General features: G+C 39.5%; 1 protein-coding gene across 1 annotated transcript; it reads left to right on the top strand.

Annotated features, from left to right (window-relative positions):
* The first annotated feature begins 9083 nt into the window (after positions 1-9083).
* LOC107093081 (polycomb group protein Pc-like) lies at positions 9084-14362 on the top strand. The gene is made up of 6 exons (XM_015387904.1): positions 9084-9403; positions 11082-11125; positions 11278-11343; positions 11458-11524; positions 12440-12734; positions 12833-14362. The coding sequence occupies exons 1-6, from the start codon at positions 9335-9337 to the stop codon at positions 13363-13365; spliced, it is 1074 nt and encodes a 357-aa protein (XP_015243390.1). The 5' UTR covers positions 9084-9334; the 3' UTR covers positions 13366-14362.
* The last annotated feature ends 2218 nt before the right edge of the window (positions 14363-16580 follow it).

Genomic DNA, 16580 nt, shown 5'->3' with positions numbered 1-16580 from the left:
TTGATTATTTTTATAGTAATGCGCGTGACGTTCACATTCAAATGAGCAGGAAAGATGCACTCAAGATTACGTCAAGCCAGACAGCTGCAAATATACCCAATAGGTTGACTGAAGACATTAACAAATGGGGGCTGACCAGAAAACACCCTGTAGTAATTACAGACGACGCTGCAAATATGGTTTGTACAGTGGAGATAATGCAGCTCATGCATGTCTGCTGTGTCCTCGCTGTGTCATGTCTGCTTGTTCGAGTGAGGCTTTTTCACTCAGGAAAAACTTTGAAAAATAATTTTTTTATCTTTGACAGAAGCCGCATAGGGGACACAGCATGCATGTGGAAGATGGTGGTCTCTCAAAATAGAATCTTATCTGATAGAGGATGTGCAGGTAGGTGTAGATTAGGGTGATTCCATGGAGGATTTCCTGCCTCTAAGAGTCGGAGCTCAATCAACAAAAAATGTGCAAGAAAAGTTTTTAAAAAAAAACTGTCAGGGAGTTATATTATATAGTTTGATTACGGTAATGACAATGAAAAAATTCCAACTGATTCTTGAGATAGGGATATATGTAATATTAAATATGCACATTTTTGATTTACCAGAAATGGAAAATATATTTTTATTATTATCTTTTAAGATATATTTTATCCTATCAAAAAAAGAAATATTGCTTCAATCTATCATGGGTATGAATACTTATGGACTTAACCTCAGGGTAATCCTTGCAGAAGAAACAAAAGTTGGAAGATGCAAACAACCTTTTCACCTCCTCCAAAGATCCTACAAGAGCTCCATATGTCGCTATGTGTTAGATTGGCCTAGTATTCCAGGACTTTTAAAATCCAAAGAGCCATTTTGCCCTGAGTCCAGCTAAATTAAAACTGTTTAGAGCCTCAAATATTACATCACCTTTTAATTAAACACAACTTATTTTGTTAAAATCACCTTGCTGTAATAAATCATTTTAAACAGCCAACATTTCTGTTTCTTCTTTTAAAATAAAAAAAGACGTTTCATTAAAGAGCACGTGGATTTTCTTCTATAAGATATTATTTTATGTGTGAAAAACGTTAAAAATAAAGAACAAAAAAAAGATCATGACCAGAAACATAGACCTTAAACATCTTTGGGGTAATTTTAATGTCATTCTATTATAAAATGTAATTCGGATTTTGCTTAAGAAACCCGTTAAAGCTTCTTAGAGTGATATCTGTTATTACACTACATCCAAAACCGTTAATTTACTTATCTATAATTTTTAGCCACTATTAAAACCATGGCAGAAGGAGCCGCTTGTGGTTCCAGAGCAGCAGGTTGCAGACCCTCGCTCTAGTCAAAGCTCAGGACTTCAGTAAAATCGAGGATCTATGCCCAGTATGGGCGGTTCTAGACTGAGCCCACTGGGGCAATGAACCTAACAGTCATGTTTTTGGACTGTGGGAGGAAGCCACGCATGCTCAGGGAGAACATGCAAACTTCATGCAGAAAGACCCAGGAATCAAACCCGGAACCTTCTTGCTGCAAGGCAGCAGTGCTAACCACTGCACCAATGAGTAGCCCGCCCTGTTTTTTATATCATGCTTTTCTGTTCCCCCGTGAAAACACGTTGCCCCCCTCCTGGCCCCCTGATTCATTGTTTCTAGAACCACCACTGTTATCCAGACTTGCAGGTTGATGTTAAAAGACTCCATCCTCACTGATCTTAGGCTGTTTTGGAAAAACAATAGCCTCCTGAAAAAATGCAAAGCAGGAGATTTGCAGATAAAGCTGCAGTTGACTGAATAAATTAAGAAATAAAACATACCGGTATTTAAGTTTAAGTTGTGACCAAATGTTAGAAAGTTCTTAGAGTTCTGCATCATCTGGCAATGATTGGAAATAGATTATATTCCCAGAAATGATTCCCGCCCCAGTTTACCCAAGAACCTATTTCATTGAAAGCCCTGCAGGGATCGGTGCAGGGATAAAGAAACATTAAAGCTTCCCGGTAGAAGGCCCCATCTTGTTTTGTAGTCTCAGTCTGTGTTTGTGTGTGTTGGTATTCCAGAGAAGACGCAACCATCGCTTTACTGGCACGTTTGGTGACTCATGTGTGAGTCATAACATGTGGGTAGGAAAGAGCTATGCGATCCCTCCTCCTTGTTTTCTTTTTTTTCCTTCCTTTCTTTTCCCCCTCGCTCCCAGCTCCACAACCAGTATCCAGGCAGATAACAAGTCATGTGATGGGTCGTGTCTTTCCTCTGAATTGTGGGCAGTGAGCTTTTACTTACGGGAAAACAGCACTGCATCCCTGTAGGGTGGCTATAGGAAGGGCAGAAAAACAGCCCAGGACGCAGCAGTTCATTTCCAGCATGTCCAGATAGGAAATACTGGAAGGATTTATTCTTTTATGTTTACTTTACACTGCAATTTCTTTTTATTTATTTATATTTTATTGGGTTTTTTTCCAGGGAAGGGGGAAGAGGGGAACAACACACATTAAGAACAGAACTATGCACATACAGGGAGTTTGTCACATACATATTCATACATTATAAAGTCATAGTAATTAAGTCTGGATGTTAGACCATTTTGGCTGGAGGAAAGAAATACCATTTCAACCAGAGTTCCATTTTTCTGGGTTAACATAAGCTGTTATCTTATATATTTCCACCACAATGTCTCTGCATGTACCAACAGAGGCGTAGCCAGAAAATCCTAATAGGGGCGGCCAGTCATTAACCAATGTACATTGAGGGGTGGCCTAAAGGCACCAGAACCTCAGGGTCAATCTACACTGTTCCAACAGGAACATGCACAACAGCCATATTTTCTAAATAAAAACTAACTATACTTTCCTGCAGCCTTTGCTAACAAATAAACGCATATATTTAATCATCCATGGTGTCTAAATAAAAGGGAAGTTCTTTCAGGTTTGAGTTCTGGGGCAAACATATTTTACATTGTCCTTACCTACTTTTATGAATAATTATTCTGCAAAAAATATATATTTAAATGTACTAATATCCATATTAAATTAATTTTTAAGTTATTAAAGTAGTTATTTATCCATGATTTCACTGAAGACTCCTAGATGACTTACAGAGACACATAATTTTCTCTTTAACCCAAATAACACGAAATTTAGTTCTGAAAAGAGCATGAATTCTGTATTTATCATATTTAATGTTAGTATATTGATGTTGATATTGATATATTGATAGTAATTGTTAAAATATGAAAAATTTAAATGTTTAATAAGTTTAAACATTCCCCTTGAGAGTATTACTGCTGCCACCATCTGTATTAGAGGGGAAAAAATGGTAGGGGTGGCCAATGATTGGCTAAGGGTGGCCATGGCCACCCCTGGCTCCCCATCTAGCTCCACCCCTGTGTACCAAGTGTTGGGCTTTCTGGTTGTAGACATTTCCTCGTGATAAGTGTTTTACTGGCCACCAAAACGATGTTCATTATGTATTTGTCCACTTTCAGGAACACCTCCCAGATACAAAGTCTTAAAGCCCAGTGGAAAATCCTCTCTGAAAATGTCTTGTTATGAGTTATGTATCTCAATTCAATTTAATTCAGTTTATTTCTATAGCGCCAATTCACAACACATGTCATGTCAGGGCACTTTACAGTTCACCAGATCATACAGTCAAATTGATTCAAAGTTTTTTATCTAAGGAAAACCAGTTGATTGCATCGACTCATTGACTCGGATGCAATCCCTTACACTAAGCATGCTTTGTGGCAACAGTGGAGAGGAAAAACTCCCTTTTAACAGGAAGAAACCTCCAGCAGAACCAGGCTCGGTGTGAGCGGCCGTCTGCCGAAGCCTACTGGAGTTCAAGGAGACAGAAGCAGAGATACAAAAAGCAACTGTAAAAGGCGGCCCTGTCCAGGAAAAAAAAAAAACAGCCAGGCAGACGAGCTCTGTGTATAAGATATTTCTGACCAAACACCTGGAATTATACTGCACATTCACAACTGAACACCATCATACCTGATCTACAGTATTGAGGAGGAAACTGGATCATTCAAACTGACTGATAGAAGTTTCTACATACTATTATCAATTAGCTTGAATTTTTTTTTTTATCTGTTTTTTAAAGATAGGTTTGTTTTCTCTGCTACAAAGTAGAATGATCCCACTGAGTGTCCCTCAGTTATTACAGTGAATTTCTCTCCACTTCTCAAGGTGATCATTTCTTCATTTCCTCTCACAGAACAAGTTTTTACGCCTATTCCACACGTTTGGGGTCTGAGTCAATCCGGATGCCCAATCCCAGTCTGGTTTATTCATCCTAAAACCACATTCCATATCTGGCATCTTTGTCCTGCTGGAATACCAAACCATCTTTTTGTTTAAGGAGAATTTGGAGACAGTCCTTTGGGTTAATAATTTAAACCATCTCATTCAATGCACTGATACCAACAACTCAAAAAACCCTCACCATGATCCTTCCACCACCATGCTTGCCAGATGGTTTAGTATTTATGAAGCTTCATTGGAGCCTACTTAGGCATCTTAAAGTTTACATTATTAATTAATTAATTATATATATGCATTTATCAAAATAGCAATCAAATTCCATTAACATTTAAATTACCAAAATTAAAATAATGAAATATCGATCCACATCATCAACTTTATAAGGATACGTGAGCTCCAGCAGTACCGTGTCAGAATGTGATCAGGTGGTCTATTTAATTGTTCCCTCGCCAGGTTTCTGTTAGTTGATAGGAATGTGAATAATTGTATTAAAAATTGTATATAATACTACAGCACATAATTTGCATCATCACTGATTTTTGATGTTGGCAAATAATGCATCGTTTTCTCCGCAGGCAGCGAGTTAGGTAAGATGGTAGAAACCCAGATAGTTTGGCATTCCATCCAGACAGTGATCTTAAATATCATCAGAAGTTGGTATAAAAGAAATAAAAGAAGCTAATATGAAGCTTCTAAAATTCTCAGACTCTAGAAACCAACCAGTTTACATGAGTCCCATCATTTCTGTCTATGCAAGACAGGCAGGGGGCCCTCTGAATTGAGAAGACAACACATTAAACAGACCCATTATTCAGATACAGAAATTTAAATAGAATAGACATACATTATTTGTTTTACGTTTTGTCCCTCGCTTATTGTCCCTTTTCTTGTTTTCCTCTATATGTTTTTTACTCTTTTGAACTTTTCATGCTGTCTCAAAAGGAATTAAAGTTTTTTAATATTACCTTATATTATAAGCGTTCTGATGGCATTTTAGCAAAAGGATTTTTATTAAAAACATAATGTGCACAAATAGGGGATAGTGTTTTATGGGGCCCCCAGGAACTTGGGGCACTAGGCAACTGCCTAGTATTGCCTAATGGTCAATCCCCGCTGGGTTAGGGCATAGGGCTTGGAATGATGAGGTTCTGGGTTTGAGCCCCACTCCCACATACTGCCACTCTGGGTCTCTGAGCAAGACCCTTAATCCCTGATTGTTCCCCGGGGGCCCCACGATGGCAGCCCTCTGCTCCCCCAGGGGATGGGTTAAATGCAGAGGTAAATTTCTCCAATGTGAGATCAATAAAGTTCAGTTATTATTATTATTATTATTATAAATATCCAACCACAAATATGAAAAATGCCCATTTAGGTCAACAAAGAAATGTTTTGTTTGTTTTAAAAGTTCCTAAATGATTTTAAAACATCTCTAACTGGGGTTCTATGTTTTTTTTATCCATAACTTTGACTCTTTGTTTCCGATTACCAGTCAATCTGCCAAAACATGTACAAAATTCATCTTGATCCTCGTGGTTTGTTTCCTAAACAACCCTGGTGATGGCATGATGAGGTCACCAGGCTTCACTTTGTTTACGCGCCCCTCAGGTTTCAAACTGTAGTGCAAGAGTGAACTGAACAGAATGGAGCTGCAGTTTCAGAAAAGCTTTTCGCTGAAGACACCAGTAAGAGAGGTTGAAGGTGGAGACACCTGCACACACCAAGTGACTAAACGATGGCGGATCTAGATATGTCATCATCATATTCTCAATCACACAGGAGCAAATCTAGGGAGGTCAGAGGTCAATAAATCAATTCTCAACCTTCAGCTGTTACAACGGCTCTTCCTGCCGCGTCATCCTCATCACTCTGCTTTTCTGCAGTCTCCATAACAACAGTTACTATGGCATCCAGTGCCTGTAAGTGAGGAGGTTTCCAGGTGCAGAGAGGCTGTGAACCATAGGAAGCGGGTAAAAAACTGCATGCATGTGGGGAGTTACTGAATGGTTTACGGTAAAGTGATCCGCAGACGCCCCAATAAAAGATAACAGGACTCTGGGTGTTGTTTTTACAGCACTTCCTTTATCGTATACTTCCACTCAGGGACTGGATGAGGAAGAGAGCAGCTATAAAGTTGAAGAAGTATCTGTGAAAGCAGTCCTCATCATAGCCCAACCCTAAATTGAGGATTTGCTATTAGCAGCTTGGTTATATTTGAGCGTTTCGCTCATCTTTTTTCCCCCGTTTTTTGTTCCATATTTGGATCAAACTGAAGAAGAAGTGAGGCGGGGCTGTCATTTCAATTGCAGATTCTGATCTTTTCTGGCTTTACTTCTATTACATAAAAATACATGAGCTCACTGTTTCACTGACAAGTTCAGCGAGGACGCCGTCTCACATTGCTTACTGATCAGCCTTTGAAGCTAAGATGGGATAAGATCTACTTCTGTATTTTAAAGGATTAGTATGTATAAATAATCTTTGTGGGTTTCTGATTCAGTGTTCAAAGTAAAAACTGACTCTTTTCTTGTCTGTATACTAAACATGGAGCTAAAATAAGCATCAGTTTAGAGTCACTGAAGATGTTTTACCTTCTTTTTTTTTTTGAAAAATCAGCTTTTTGATAAAGCAGATCAGGCTGAAAATATGTCTTTATCTTTATATCTGGCAGACATGATATATTACTATAAATAAACAATGGTGGCCATACTTATTTGTACCTCTGATTAAGATTATTTGAACATTGATTGGTACTGCTCCAGTCGTTACCTTATGTCCTGTCCTGTTCAAACACCGATATGTAACTGTTTTGTTTTGTCTTTTCAGTTTCTATTTCCCAATGGAGTCTAACAAGGTTCCTGGAAGCCCACAGCATCACTGATCCATTTACCAGTGGATGTGAGGTGCTTTCCCACATATTTTCCTTTCCATATCCATCATGATTAGATGTAATTTTAAAGGTATAGTGGAGGATTTTATTTTCTGGGTGGAGCATCTAAATAAGTGGTCCTAATTATCAATCATTCTGGTGATATGTTTACATAAGGCCATCCTACGTGCTCGCCCCCATTTGCACTTAGCGGTGGTGAGTCTGACGTAGTGGAAAAAATGCAAATCTTCTTTTGGAAAGTAAGCTTGAATGAGCTATGAGAACAGCAACTTTTAAACAGAGCGTGCAGGAGGAGAAATGGGCTCTTGCACGTGGGAGTTGGTACAGGGTTGTGCATGTAAATTTTTTGGAAGGTGGAAAGGGCGGGTCTTTTCTAAAATTCAAGTTTTGCAATGTCCAAATATCTGATGGTAGGACAGATTGTGTACTTACAACTTCCAACAGTTGGTATGGATACATGGTGACCCCAATGCTTTTTTTTGTCACAGTTCTCTGGATCTCTTTTTATTTTTATTTTACGTCCCTCAGGGGCAGAGCTAAATGGGGGGCCAGGGGTGGCCATGATCCCCCTTAGCAAATCATTGGCCATCCCTATGGCCACCCCTACCGTTTTTTCCCTCTAATACAGTCGGTGGCGGCAGTAATACTCTCAAGTGGAATATTCATTTTCATTTTTCATACATTACTTACTATTTTTTCAAATATGATTTAATAGATGATGAGTACATGCTCTTTTCAGAAATAGATTTTGTGTTATGCTATGGGGAGAAGATGATGTGTCTCTGAAAGTCATCTAGGAGTCTTTAGTGAAATCATAGATAAATAACTATTTTTATAAAAACATATTAAATAATCAATTTATGTAGATATTAGTACATGTAATTATCAATTTTTTGGTAAAATGATTATTGATACAGGTAAGTAAGTAATGACAATGGAAAAGATGTTCGACCCGGCACTCAAACCTGAAATAATTTTATCCATTATAACTTTTATCTAGAAAGCACGGATGTTTAAATATATGCATCTATTTGTTAGTAAAGGCTGTAAGAAAGTATAGTTAGTCTTATCTTTGGCTTGACCCTGAGGTTCTGGTGTCTATCCACATTTGGCCACCCCTCAGTGTACATTGGTTAGTGCCTGGCCACCATTTTTAAAGTTTTCTGGCTACGCCTCTGACCTCCCTTGCCATCCTGCTGTAGTAACAAGATAAAACTATGTTTTTTGTCCAGCCTAGTTCCAGATGGTGGGTACTGATAATATCAGGGTGGTGCATTATATGCATATTTATCAGAAATGTGAATTTTATTTTGCTCTCATTACATGTAGGAGAAGCTAAGCCTTACAATTTAGACAAGGTACATAAAGAATGAAAGAAAAAAAAGAAATATTTTTCTTCTTTATTTGATTTATCTTCTGGAATCAATAACATATTTTAAACTGAATTTAATTCATTAAAATAATATGTTTATGTTAAGACTATCTGACCAGGAGAACAAAGAGGGCAGGGGAGCATATTGATCAAAAATACTTGAGTTATATTTATTTCAAAGATAATTTTGGGGGGCTACTGATATTTTTGCAACTTATAATAAAAAAAGATATAGCCTAATTTTTTGTAAGAAATATCTTTTTAGTGTGGAGGTATTCCAGATATTCTTAGAGCTTACGAGAAAAAATGCTTAAATATAGTTGAAGAAAATAAATCATGATTAAGTGAAAAACTTTAAAAACGGAATTTCACCATGGATATATGATCTCAGTAACCTTGTCCGTGTGTCCCTCCTCCCTCCCCATCCACTGTCCCTCCTCTGCACCCTGCTCTTATTCTCTGCGCGCTCCCGTCTCCGCGGGCACGCTCGTTGGGGGCTTGGCCCTCCACGCAACAGAAAAGGGGGCGCGCCCGCTTTAAAGCAGCGCGCTGTCCAGCGTCGATGTGTCGCAGATTTTAAAAACTGAGGCAGGAGAGCAGCTGGAGTTTCTGCAAGAGAGGAGGCGCATCAAGCTTAGCGGAAAAAAACTGGCACAGTCGGTGGGGCAAGCGTGGAAAAACACACTTGACGAGCCGTATGCTTTTTTTTCCTCTTTTAAATCAGTCCGTCCTTCTTTTCCACCCGAATTGTACAACTTGGCTCCCGCAGCTCGGGAAGTAAACAAGCAGAGATCCAGTTGAGTCCTGTTTGGAGCGCTGCGATGGAGCTGTCATCTATTGGAGAGCAAGTGTTCGCTGTGGAGTCAATTACGAAGAAGAGAATCAGAAAGGTAAGGAACGCACCTGCAGATTAAAAACAAAATCCGATAGAAATAAAATATTTTATATATTTATATAAAAAATATGGCTTAATATTTTAACGGATTTCCCTCCGGAACAAACTGCGCTATAACAATGTGCGGAGAAAAACGTGAAAGCTGATGCATTTAATGCATCTGCGACAAAGTTTGACACAGTTTGAGCCCCTGAGAGCTGCGCTGTGCAGCGGCTGGGCTCCTGCGGCATGGCCATGTTTTGGGGAGCCTACGCAGTTGTAGTAAAATGGGAAGAAAGGGGGTGTGCGTATCTTTTTAAAGCGAGGCTGCAGCTCACTTTATATTATTTACGCCAGCGCGCGGACTGGATGCTCTTATTCAGTGTTGTGAATGCAGACTGATTTTTATTACAAATCATCTCTCTTTGTCTTTAAGCTCATGACCTCTAAAAAAAAAATTAAAAAAACGCATTAAAGTGAAATGTGCAATATAATTCCACTGTTATTAATATTTTAATGCCAATATTGTTCTCTGATCGCTTAAGAATGACTTATATCTCACGTGAGCCGTGTTTTTATATTATATATATTTTTTATTTTATTATAATTTTTTTTTTATTATTGATATATTTATTTTGCTACCATCACTCCGATAACAAGTTTCCGATGTGAACGTTGCGCAACATTACTTGTTTACATGTTCCCGCGTGGCCCCACCTATCCAAGCCACCGGTGTAATGTTCTAGAAAGTGGCCTGCATGGTGGAAACAGCGCTCGTAGAACGTGCACGTCATCGCAATGCGAGCCCGCGGCCGCTGATTGGATGCGACGCAGCCCCCCCGCCACTGACGTCTTCCTGCAGAAAGAAACAAACGTGGAGGGAGAAGTTTACGAAGCTCCTATGAGCAGCTCCCAATCTGCCGCAGTTCAATAAAAAATACCCTTTTAGCTCATAATGGTGTGTTCTTATTTAATAAAAGAAAAAATGAAATAATTTAAGGGGAAATAAATAAAAAGCCTCTTTTTAGCAGATCTTCTATTGGTTGCCATGTTGCAGGAAGGATAAAATGTAATAGATTTATTCATAACGAGGTTAATATGTGATATTTAAAACGAAATTGGAAACAAATCTCTTATTTATAAAAGCAGATTAAATGTTCTCATAACTACTTAAATGGATCAAAGTTATTTTAAAAGATCATATGTGAATTTCATTAATGAAATAATTTTTAAAAAGATCAGAAGACAATAGTAATTGTTTCACTATTGAACTGTTTCAAATGCTGCATCATCTTAGGTGTCATTTGTATTACGTAGAGTTAAAGGGGCAGTGCTCCCACTTCTCTACCAAATAGTCCAAAGTGGGTTTAACCAATCAAATGTTAGGATGTATTTGATGAGCTATGCTGATACTTGTGCACCATGGTGCCACTAAAATCCTGAAAAGGTTTACATTTGCATTTATTGCATGAGTTTCAAATATTTTTTATAGATTTCAGTATTCCTGAACATATTTGGAGTCTAATTCCAACAGTCTTAATGCTCCTCCTTCCCTCGGTCCACATTTAAAGCGACAGCCACAGCATTTGTCATGCAGTGGTGTCAGCTGCACACAGGAATGCATTTAAATGGTAGGTTTACTGAATGCGGTCCCTCCTCTAATGCGCCCCTCCCCTCTCCTTCTCTCTCTTCAGGGTCATGTGGAGTATCTACTGAAATGGCAGGGATGGCCCCCAGAGTGAGTAATCCTTGAGTCATCCCCAGACCTCATCAAATCCAGATATAATTAGAAACTTTATGAGATTGTGTTTAGTGATACTCATGCACCATGTTTATCATTCATAGAAAGATGGATGGATTGATAGTCATTAAGTGTATTTGTATTTGCAGGAACAGCACTTGGGAACCAGAGGACAACATTTTGGACCCTCTCTTGGTCATGGCTTACGAAGCGAAGTGAGTAATGGTGGAGGCATTTTTGGTTTCTGTTTTTTTTTTCCTCACAGTTTGGTGTCTGTAATTTCTCTTTCCCTGACCTCCACCTCTACTCTGCATCTTGTCTTTCTGCAGTCAGGAGAAGCTCAGGTCTCTGAGCTTTCGAAAGAAAGGTCTCAGACCCAGAAAGCTGGTGCTGCGGGTAAGGACACTAACCTTCTGTCATAGGGCTCAAATATTCTTCCGTTAACCAAAGGCTGCTGTGTTTAAAGCAAATTATTTCATACAAGTAAAAACATTTCTTTAGTAGTCGGAGCAATGTGGTGTTGTACTATGCATAGTTTGCAGGAAGTTGAATGAGCAAACTGTTCCTAATTTACTAATTTCTATGTTTATTTATTTGTATTTAATCATAATCAGACTTTTTCAAACAAAGGCTTTAAATAGGATTATATTGGCTCATGTATAAGGTTAGCTTTACCTTTCAAACTATAGATTTGGACACATTAGAAATAATCATAAAAAAACTGAGAAAGTTTACTAATGCTATAGATTTTATAGTATTATTTTTTATTATTATCATTATTATACTAGTTTAAAGAGACTGTTTTATTTGATCATTTGTTTCAGTGGATCAAGTTCTGTAGAGTGTCTTTACCTACTTTCCTATTTTACTTTTTTATTTTTGGTTCAGAGTTTGCTTTTGAATCGAAATACTCTAATTGCAAACGCAGATTAAATCATAAACTAACTTTATTATTATCATTATAAAGATTCCAAACCAAGGCATTATTTTTAAGCCGATACAGCCCTGTTTACATCACCATGGCAACCATTCGGTTGTTATGGAAGCGGTTTTGGTTCTTTGAGTAGTTTATCTTTTTTTTAGTGAAGTTGGATCCAGCTTAAACTACTGATCTTCAAGCAGGTAGGAAGTCAGGAAGAAAGGGCTGAAACATGTGCACCCTTACATTCACCACTGCTCTGCTGCTTAAACTAAGTTTAGTAATATATTAATGGAAGTTGAAAGAGTGTTTTGCATCTGGAATGTAGAAAAGCAGTTTTGTAAACCAGCAATCATTGTTCCCCTGCTGATCCTGTGGCTGGTCTTCTGCAGAACATCTTTGGTATGGACCTCCGGAGCGCCCACAAGGATGATGAGAAGCCACCGCCCCGCCTGCGCCTGTCCCTCACCAGATCCATGAGCACGGACGTGGAGCAGGCGTGTCGGCGCCAAGCCAGGAGGAGGAGCAGACAAAGAGTGACCAAAGTCTACTCAAAACACTCAAAGTCCTTCCATGGGCAAAAGATGAAGTTGGGGCTGATGGAGAAGGATTGGGGCGGGACCAGTGAGGAGGAGAAGAATGGATGTGACAGCAACACTGAAGAAAGATGTGGAGACAGCTTATATGGTCAGTTCACCAAGCTTTGGATTATGCTGCAGAACATATTAGATGTGATCCGTATGTATAGCAACCTTTTCTTTTCTTTTTTTTCCCTTTCCCTATAGGTCAGTCAGAGTGCAGCTCTACTCCGTTCCTGGAGGAGGAGGACATGGACATGGAGGAGGAGGAGAAGAATGTTAGCCCAGATCTGTGGCCCAATGGAGTAATCTTTGCTACCATTCCAAATCACACAAATGCGCTGGAGCAATCAAAAGACAACACCTTGGCATCTGAGGCCAAACCAGAAGGTTTGGTCCCCCCGAGTGGCAGGTCACACTCGGCAGAGGCCAAAGGTGTGGAGGCCTGTTCAGAGCCTCCAAAGGAGGAGAAGAAGAATGCAACCTCAGTGATAGTGAGGTTCCAGGGGTCCGGCAAGACGGCGGGCGAAGCCGTCTCTGTCCCCCACGAATCTGAGCTGAAGAAGAATGAAGCGAGAAGCGACAATCAGAGCGTCATCGTTACAGCCTCCGAGCGTCCCAAAGGTCCAACCGAAGCGCCACGTCCGGGGAAGGTGATTGTGACGAACGTGACGGTGAACTCTTTGACGGTGACTTTTAAGGAAGCAACCGGGGCAGAGGGTTTCTTCAACGGCTTCTAAACAAAGAGAATGAAATGAGGAGAGGGATCAACATAACCCATAGTTAGACTTGCCGCTCATGGTGAAGTACATAACGCAAGATTATAGTGTCTGTGAGGTCATTCCACATGATTTTAAATGAGTTCTGTAAGACATCATTGCCTTGGAATAAAAGTTAGTGGTGATTTTATTATTATAGTGGCTCATTTATTATGTGTGACAGGAAATGATGCACTGCAGTCCAGCAGATTAGACCGATCTTGGTGGCAGAGGTCATCCCTATATTAGCTGGGTTTACCCCACAGCAGGAGAAGGCAGCCTAAAAGAAAAACCCACGTTTACAAACCAACTTTGATGCAGCTACTGTTCTAGTGCTTTCCAGCAAGACCTAATTCAGGCCTGTTTGCAGTCCACTTTTTTTAACGAGGTAAAAGAAAAAAACTATTTTTTTTGTAAACGTCGCTCTCTATCTGGCACAGAGCTACCCGCATGCCCCATCAGTCTGCGCCGCATACGCACGCAGCTCTCCGCCGTGCTTTGTCGGAAGGGGTTTATTTCTGTAACAAAAGAAGAGATCCAACAAAAGATGCCGGATTATATTGCCTCGCGCTCATACTGGAGCCGTGCATCTAAAGGAGGTCGGAGACACAAAAGGAAACGCACGGTCGTGTTTGCTGTCTTTTCGTCCTTTAACTTTCTAAGTTTGAAATGCTACCTGGTTCTATTTTTGTATTACCAATTGATAGTCCGCTCTTTTCACTGGCTTTTGTGCATAACAAAAGAGGAGGTATCAATTTAGGACGTTGCTTCTGAGCTGCGTAGGGTGATGTACAAATGGAAGCAAATGTACTTTCAGTCAAACTGTAGTTGGCTATTATTTATTGCATGTCACTTGTATAAACTAAACTAATTTATGTCTCTTGATATGTCTTGATCTTTCTCTCTTTAACAAAGATGGATTGTCAAACATGTCTTCTCCCTCTCCTAAAAAAATTTCTATTTGTCTGCATTTTCAATAAATGTCTATAAAAAAAAAGAATGTCTTGTTGCATATTTTTCTTGAGTGTTTGGAATATAAGTACAGCGCCTCCTGTTCACATAGAGATTGGATTGAAAACTAGCATCTGTACTGCTATAGGAAGTAATCTTTAGAATAAATATTCTCTAAATTCCAATTTTTTTTTTTTCAAAAACAAAAAATTCTGATAGAGGAAACAGCAGCTCTAAAAATCCCAGTGACTTGTCAGCAAGGAGGGATTGCTGAAAGAGGAATAGTGTATTACTGAGTATTACCACTAGAGGGCATGCTGTCATTATGGTGAGAGACTTTTCTAGAGCTCCACATGTCATTCATGCTGGGGTGTTCTGCTCCTGCTGGAGGAGCAGATGATCCACAATACAAACAGAGTTTAAAATGAAGGATCCCTTCTTTTGTTATTTGATCATTTCTTCATTGTTTACTGTTGCTTCCTGGGCTGTGTCATTCCTTCTTTGTGTGATTTTTTTCCCTCCCTATCTCTTCATTCCAATTTGTGTGACTAACTGCAGCCATCACATACTCCCCTCTACACGAGGGTGCAATGCAGTTATCCTTGTCGGGAATGTGGTTGATGGTGAATCGGAAATCCTGGATTGCCAGGTCTGATCCTACCCTTTGTCTCCTTCATTTTCTCTATTCAGCAAAGAGGCTGGTGGTAAACTCCTCTCCAAGAAGGCAATGTTGAGAGGAATTCAGGGCTTATTTTATTAGCCAGTACTTCTGTCTTGTCTCTTACTTTCTTTGAGGCTGATAAAAGCCTCTGGATGAAGCTCAGTGGGCAATGTCAACAAAAAATAAAATAAAATGTTCCCAAACTGCCTAGTCTTATGAAAAGTAGGACTCTGCAGGACTTGCCTGTTAAGCGATTGTCGCAGGTCCTGAAAAGCCATGTTAGCTTCTCCTTCCAAATGTTCCAATTAGACCATTGTGAATCAGTCAATGATAGAATCCCGCCATAACCAAAAAAAATGATCAGTTTTCTAGAACAGGACTCAATCCCTGCAATTAGATTTACTTGTGGTTTTATCACCATTTCCAATGACGAACCCAATTTACTCAGTTTCAATCTTTCCAATGCCACACTTCAATGGAGAAATGGTCAACTCTGAAGACACTTCAGCCCCTTCTCCAAATGCTGCAGGTGTTTCCTAGGGACGGAAGAGTACATGTAGGCAGGGGCGGGTTTAGGAAATTTGGGGCCCTAGGCAAAGACAGGCAGGGGGCCCTCTGAATTAAGAAGACAAAACATAAAACAGACCCATTATACAGATACAGAAATTTTTATATAATAGACATACATTATTTGTTCTATGTTTTGTCCCTTTTCTTGTTTTCCTCTGTTTTGTACTCAGCTGACTTTTCATGTCGTTTCAAAAGGAATGAAACTAAGCTTGCTTAACCGATTGCTCCTTACTGTGTTTCCAAAAAGGCGACAGCAAAAGTAAATAACCCAGTCCTCCTTTCCACTGTAGACAAGCTATGATCTGCTAATCTGTTCTCCATTTTTCATTTGTATGAAATAATAGCTGCATGAATCATGACAGCGGACAAGATAGAGGAGAGCAAGAGGCAGAGTTACCAATCTACTTGCTCTGAAGAGCAGCTTTTATATGTTGGGACCAAAGTCTCCAGTAGCAGAAAAAGGCCACTAGTTTTGGTGCTAGGGGCTTTTTTGAAATAAAAGCACTAGAGGGGTCTGAAATACACCTGTGCCTGAGACACACTTAATATTATAAGCATTCTGATGGCATTTTTAATGAAGGGATTTTTATTAAAAACATAATTAATGTGCACAAATAAGTAATAGCTGTATGGAAAAGGAGTTTTATGGCAACTGCCTAGTTTTACCTAATGGTAAATCCGCCCCTGCATGTAGGACTTAAATCTGGCCCACAGTCAGTTCTTTGGAGTGCACAGTCAGTGGTACCTGCTAATAACCTAGATCGGTGGTTGTTCGAGCTCAACCACCCCAATAAAACAAGGAGATGGCGATACAAGATAGGTGGCACCACTCACTCTTTTATGGTTCAAAGGTTAGTAGGGACAGCATCGGTTTTATGTTTCTACCATCTTTGCTTTACTAAGGTTTTCTGAAACATTATGTGGAAAAGTAGTTGAGATCCAGATCTTGAGGAGTTGGTTCTGGCAGATTTTGGTCATGCATTTGCTCTTCCTCTGAGAGGTCTTGGGTAAAAAA

The sequence above is a fragment of the Cyprinodon variegatus genome, unplaced genomic scaffold (assembly GCF_000732505.1).
Source record: "Cyprinodon variegatus isolate N-32 unplaced genomic scaffold, C_variegatus-1.0 Scaffold407, whole genome shotgun sequence".
Taxonomy (NCBI): domain Eukaryota; kingdom Metazoa; phylum Chordata; class Actinopteri; order Cyprinodontiformes; family Cyprinodontidae; genus Cyprinodon; species Cyprinodon variegatus.
The sequence above is the reverse complement of the archived record's forward strand: the minus strand, read 5'-3'. Positions and strand labels throughout refer to the sequence as shown.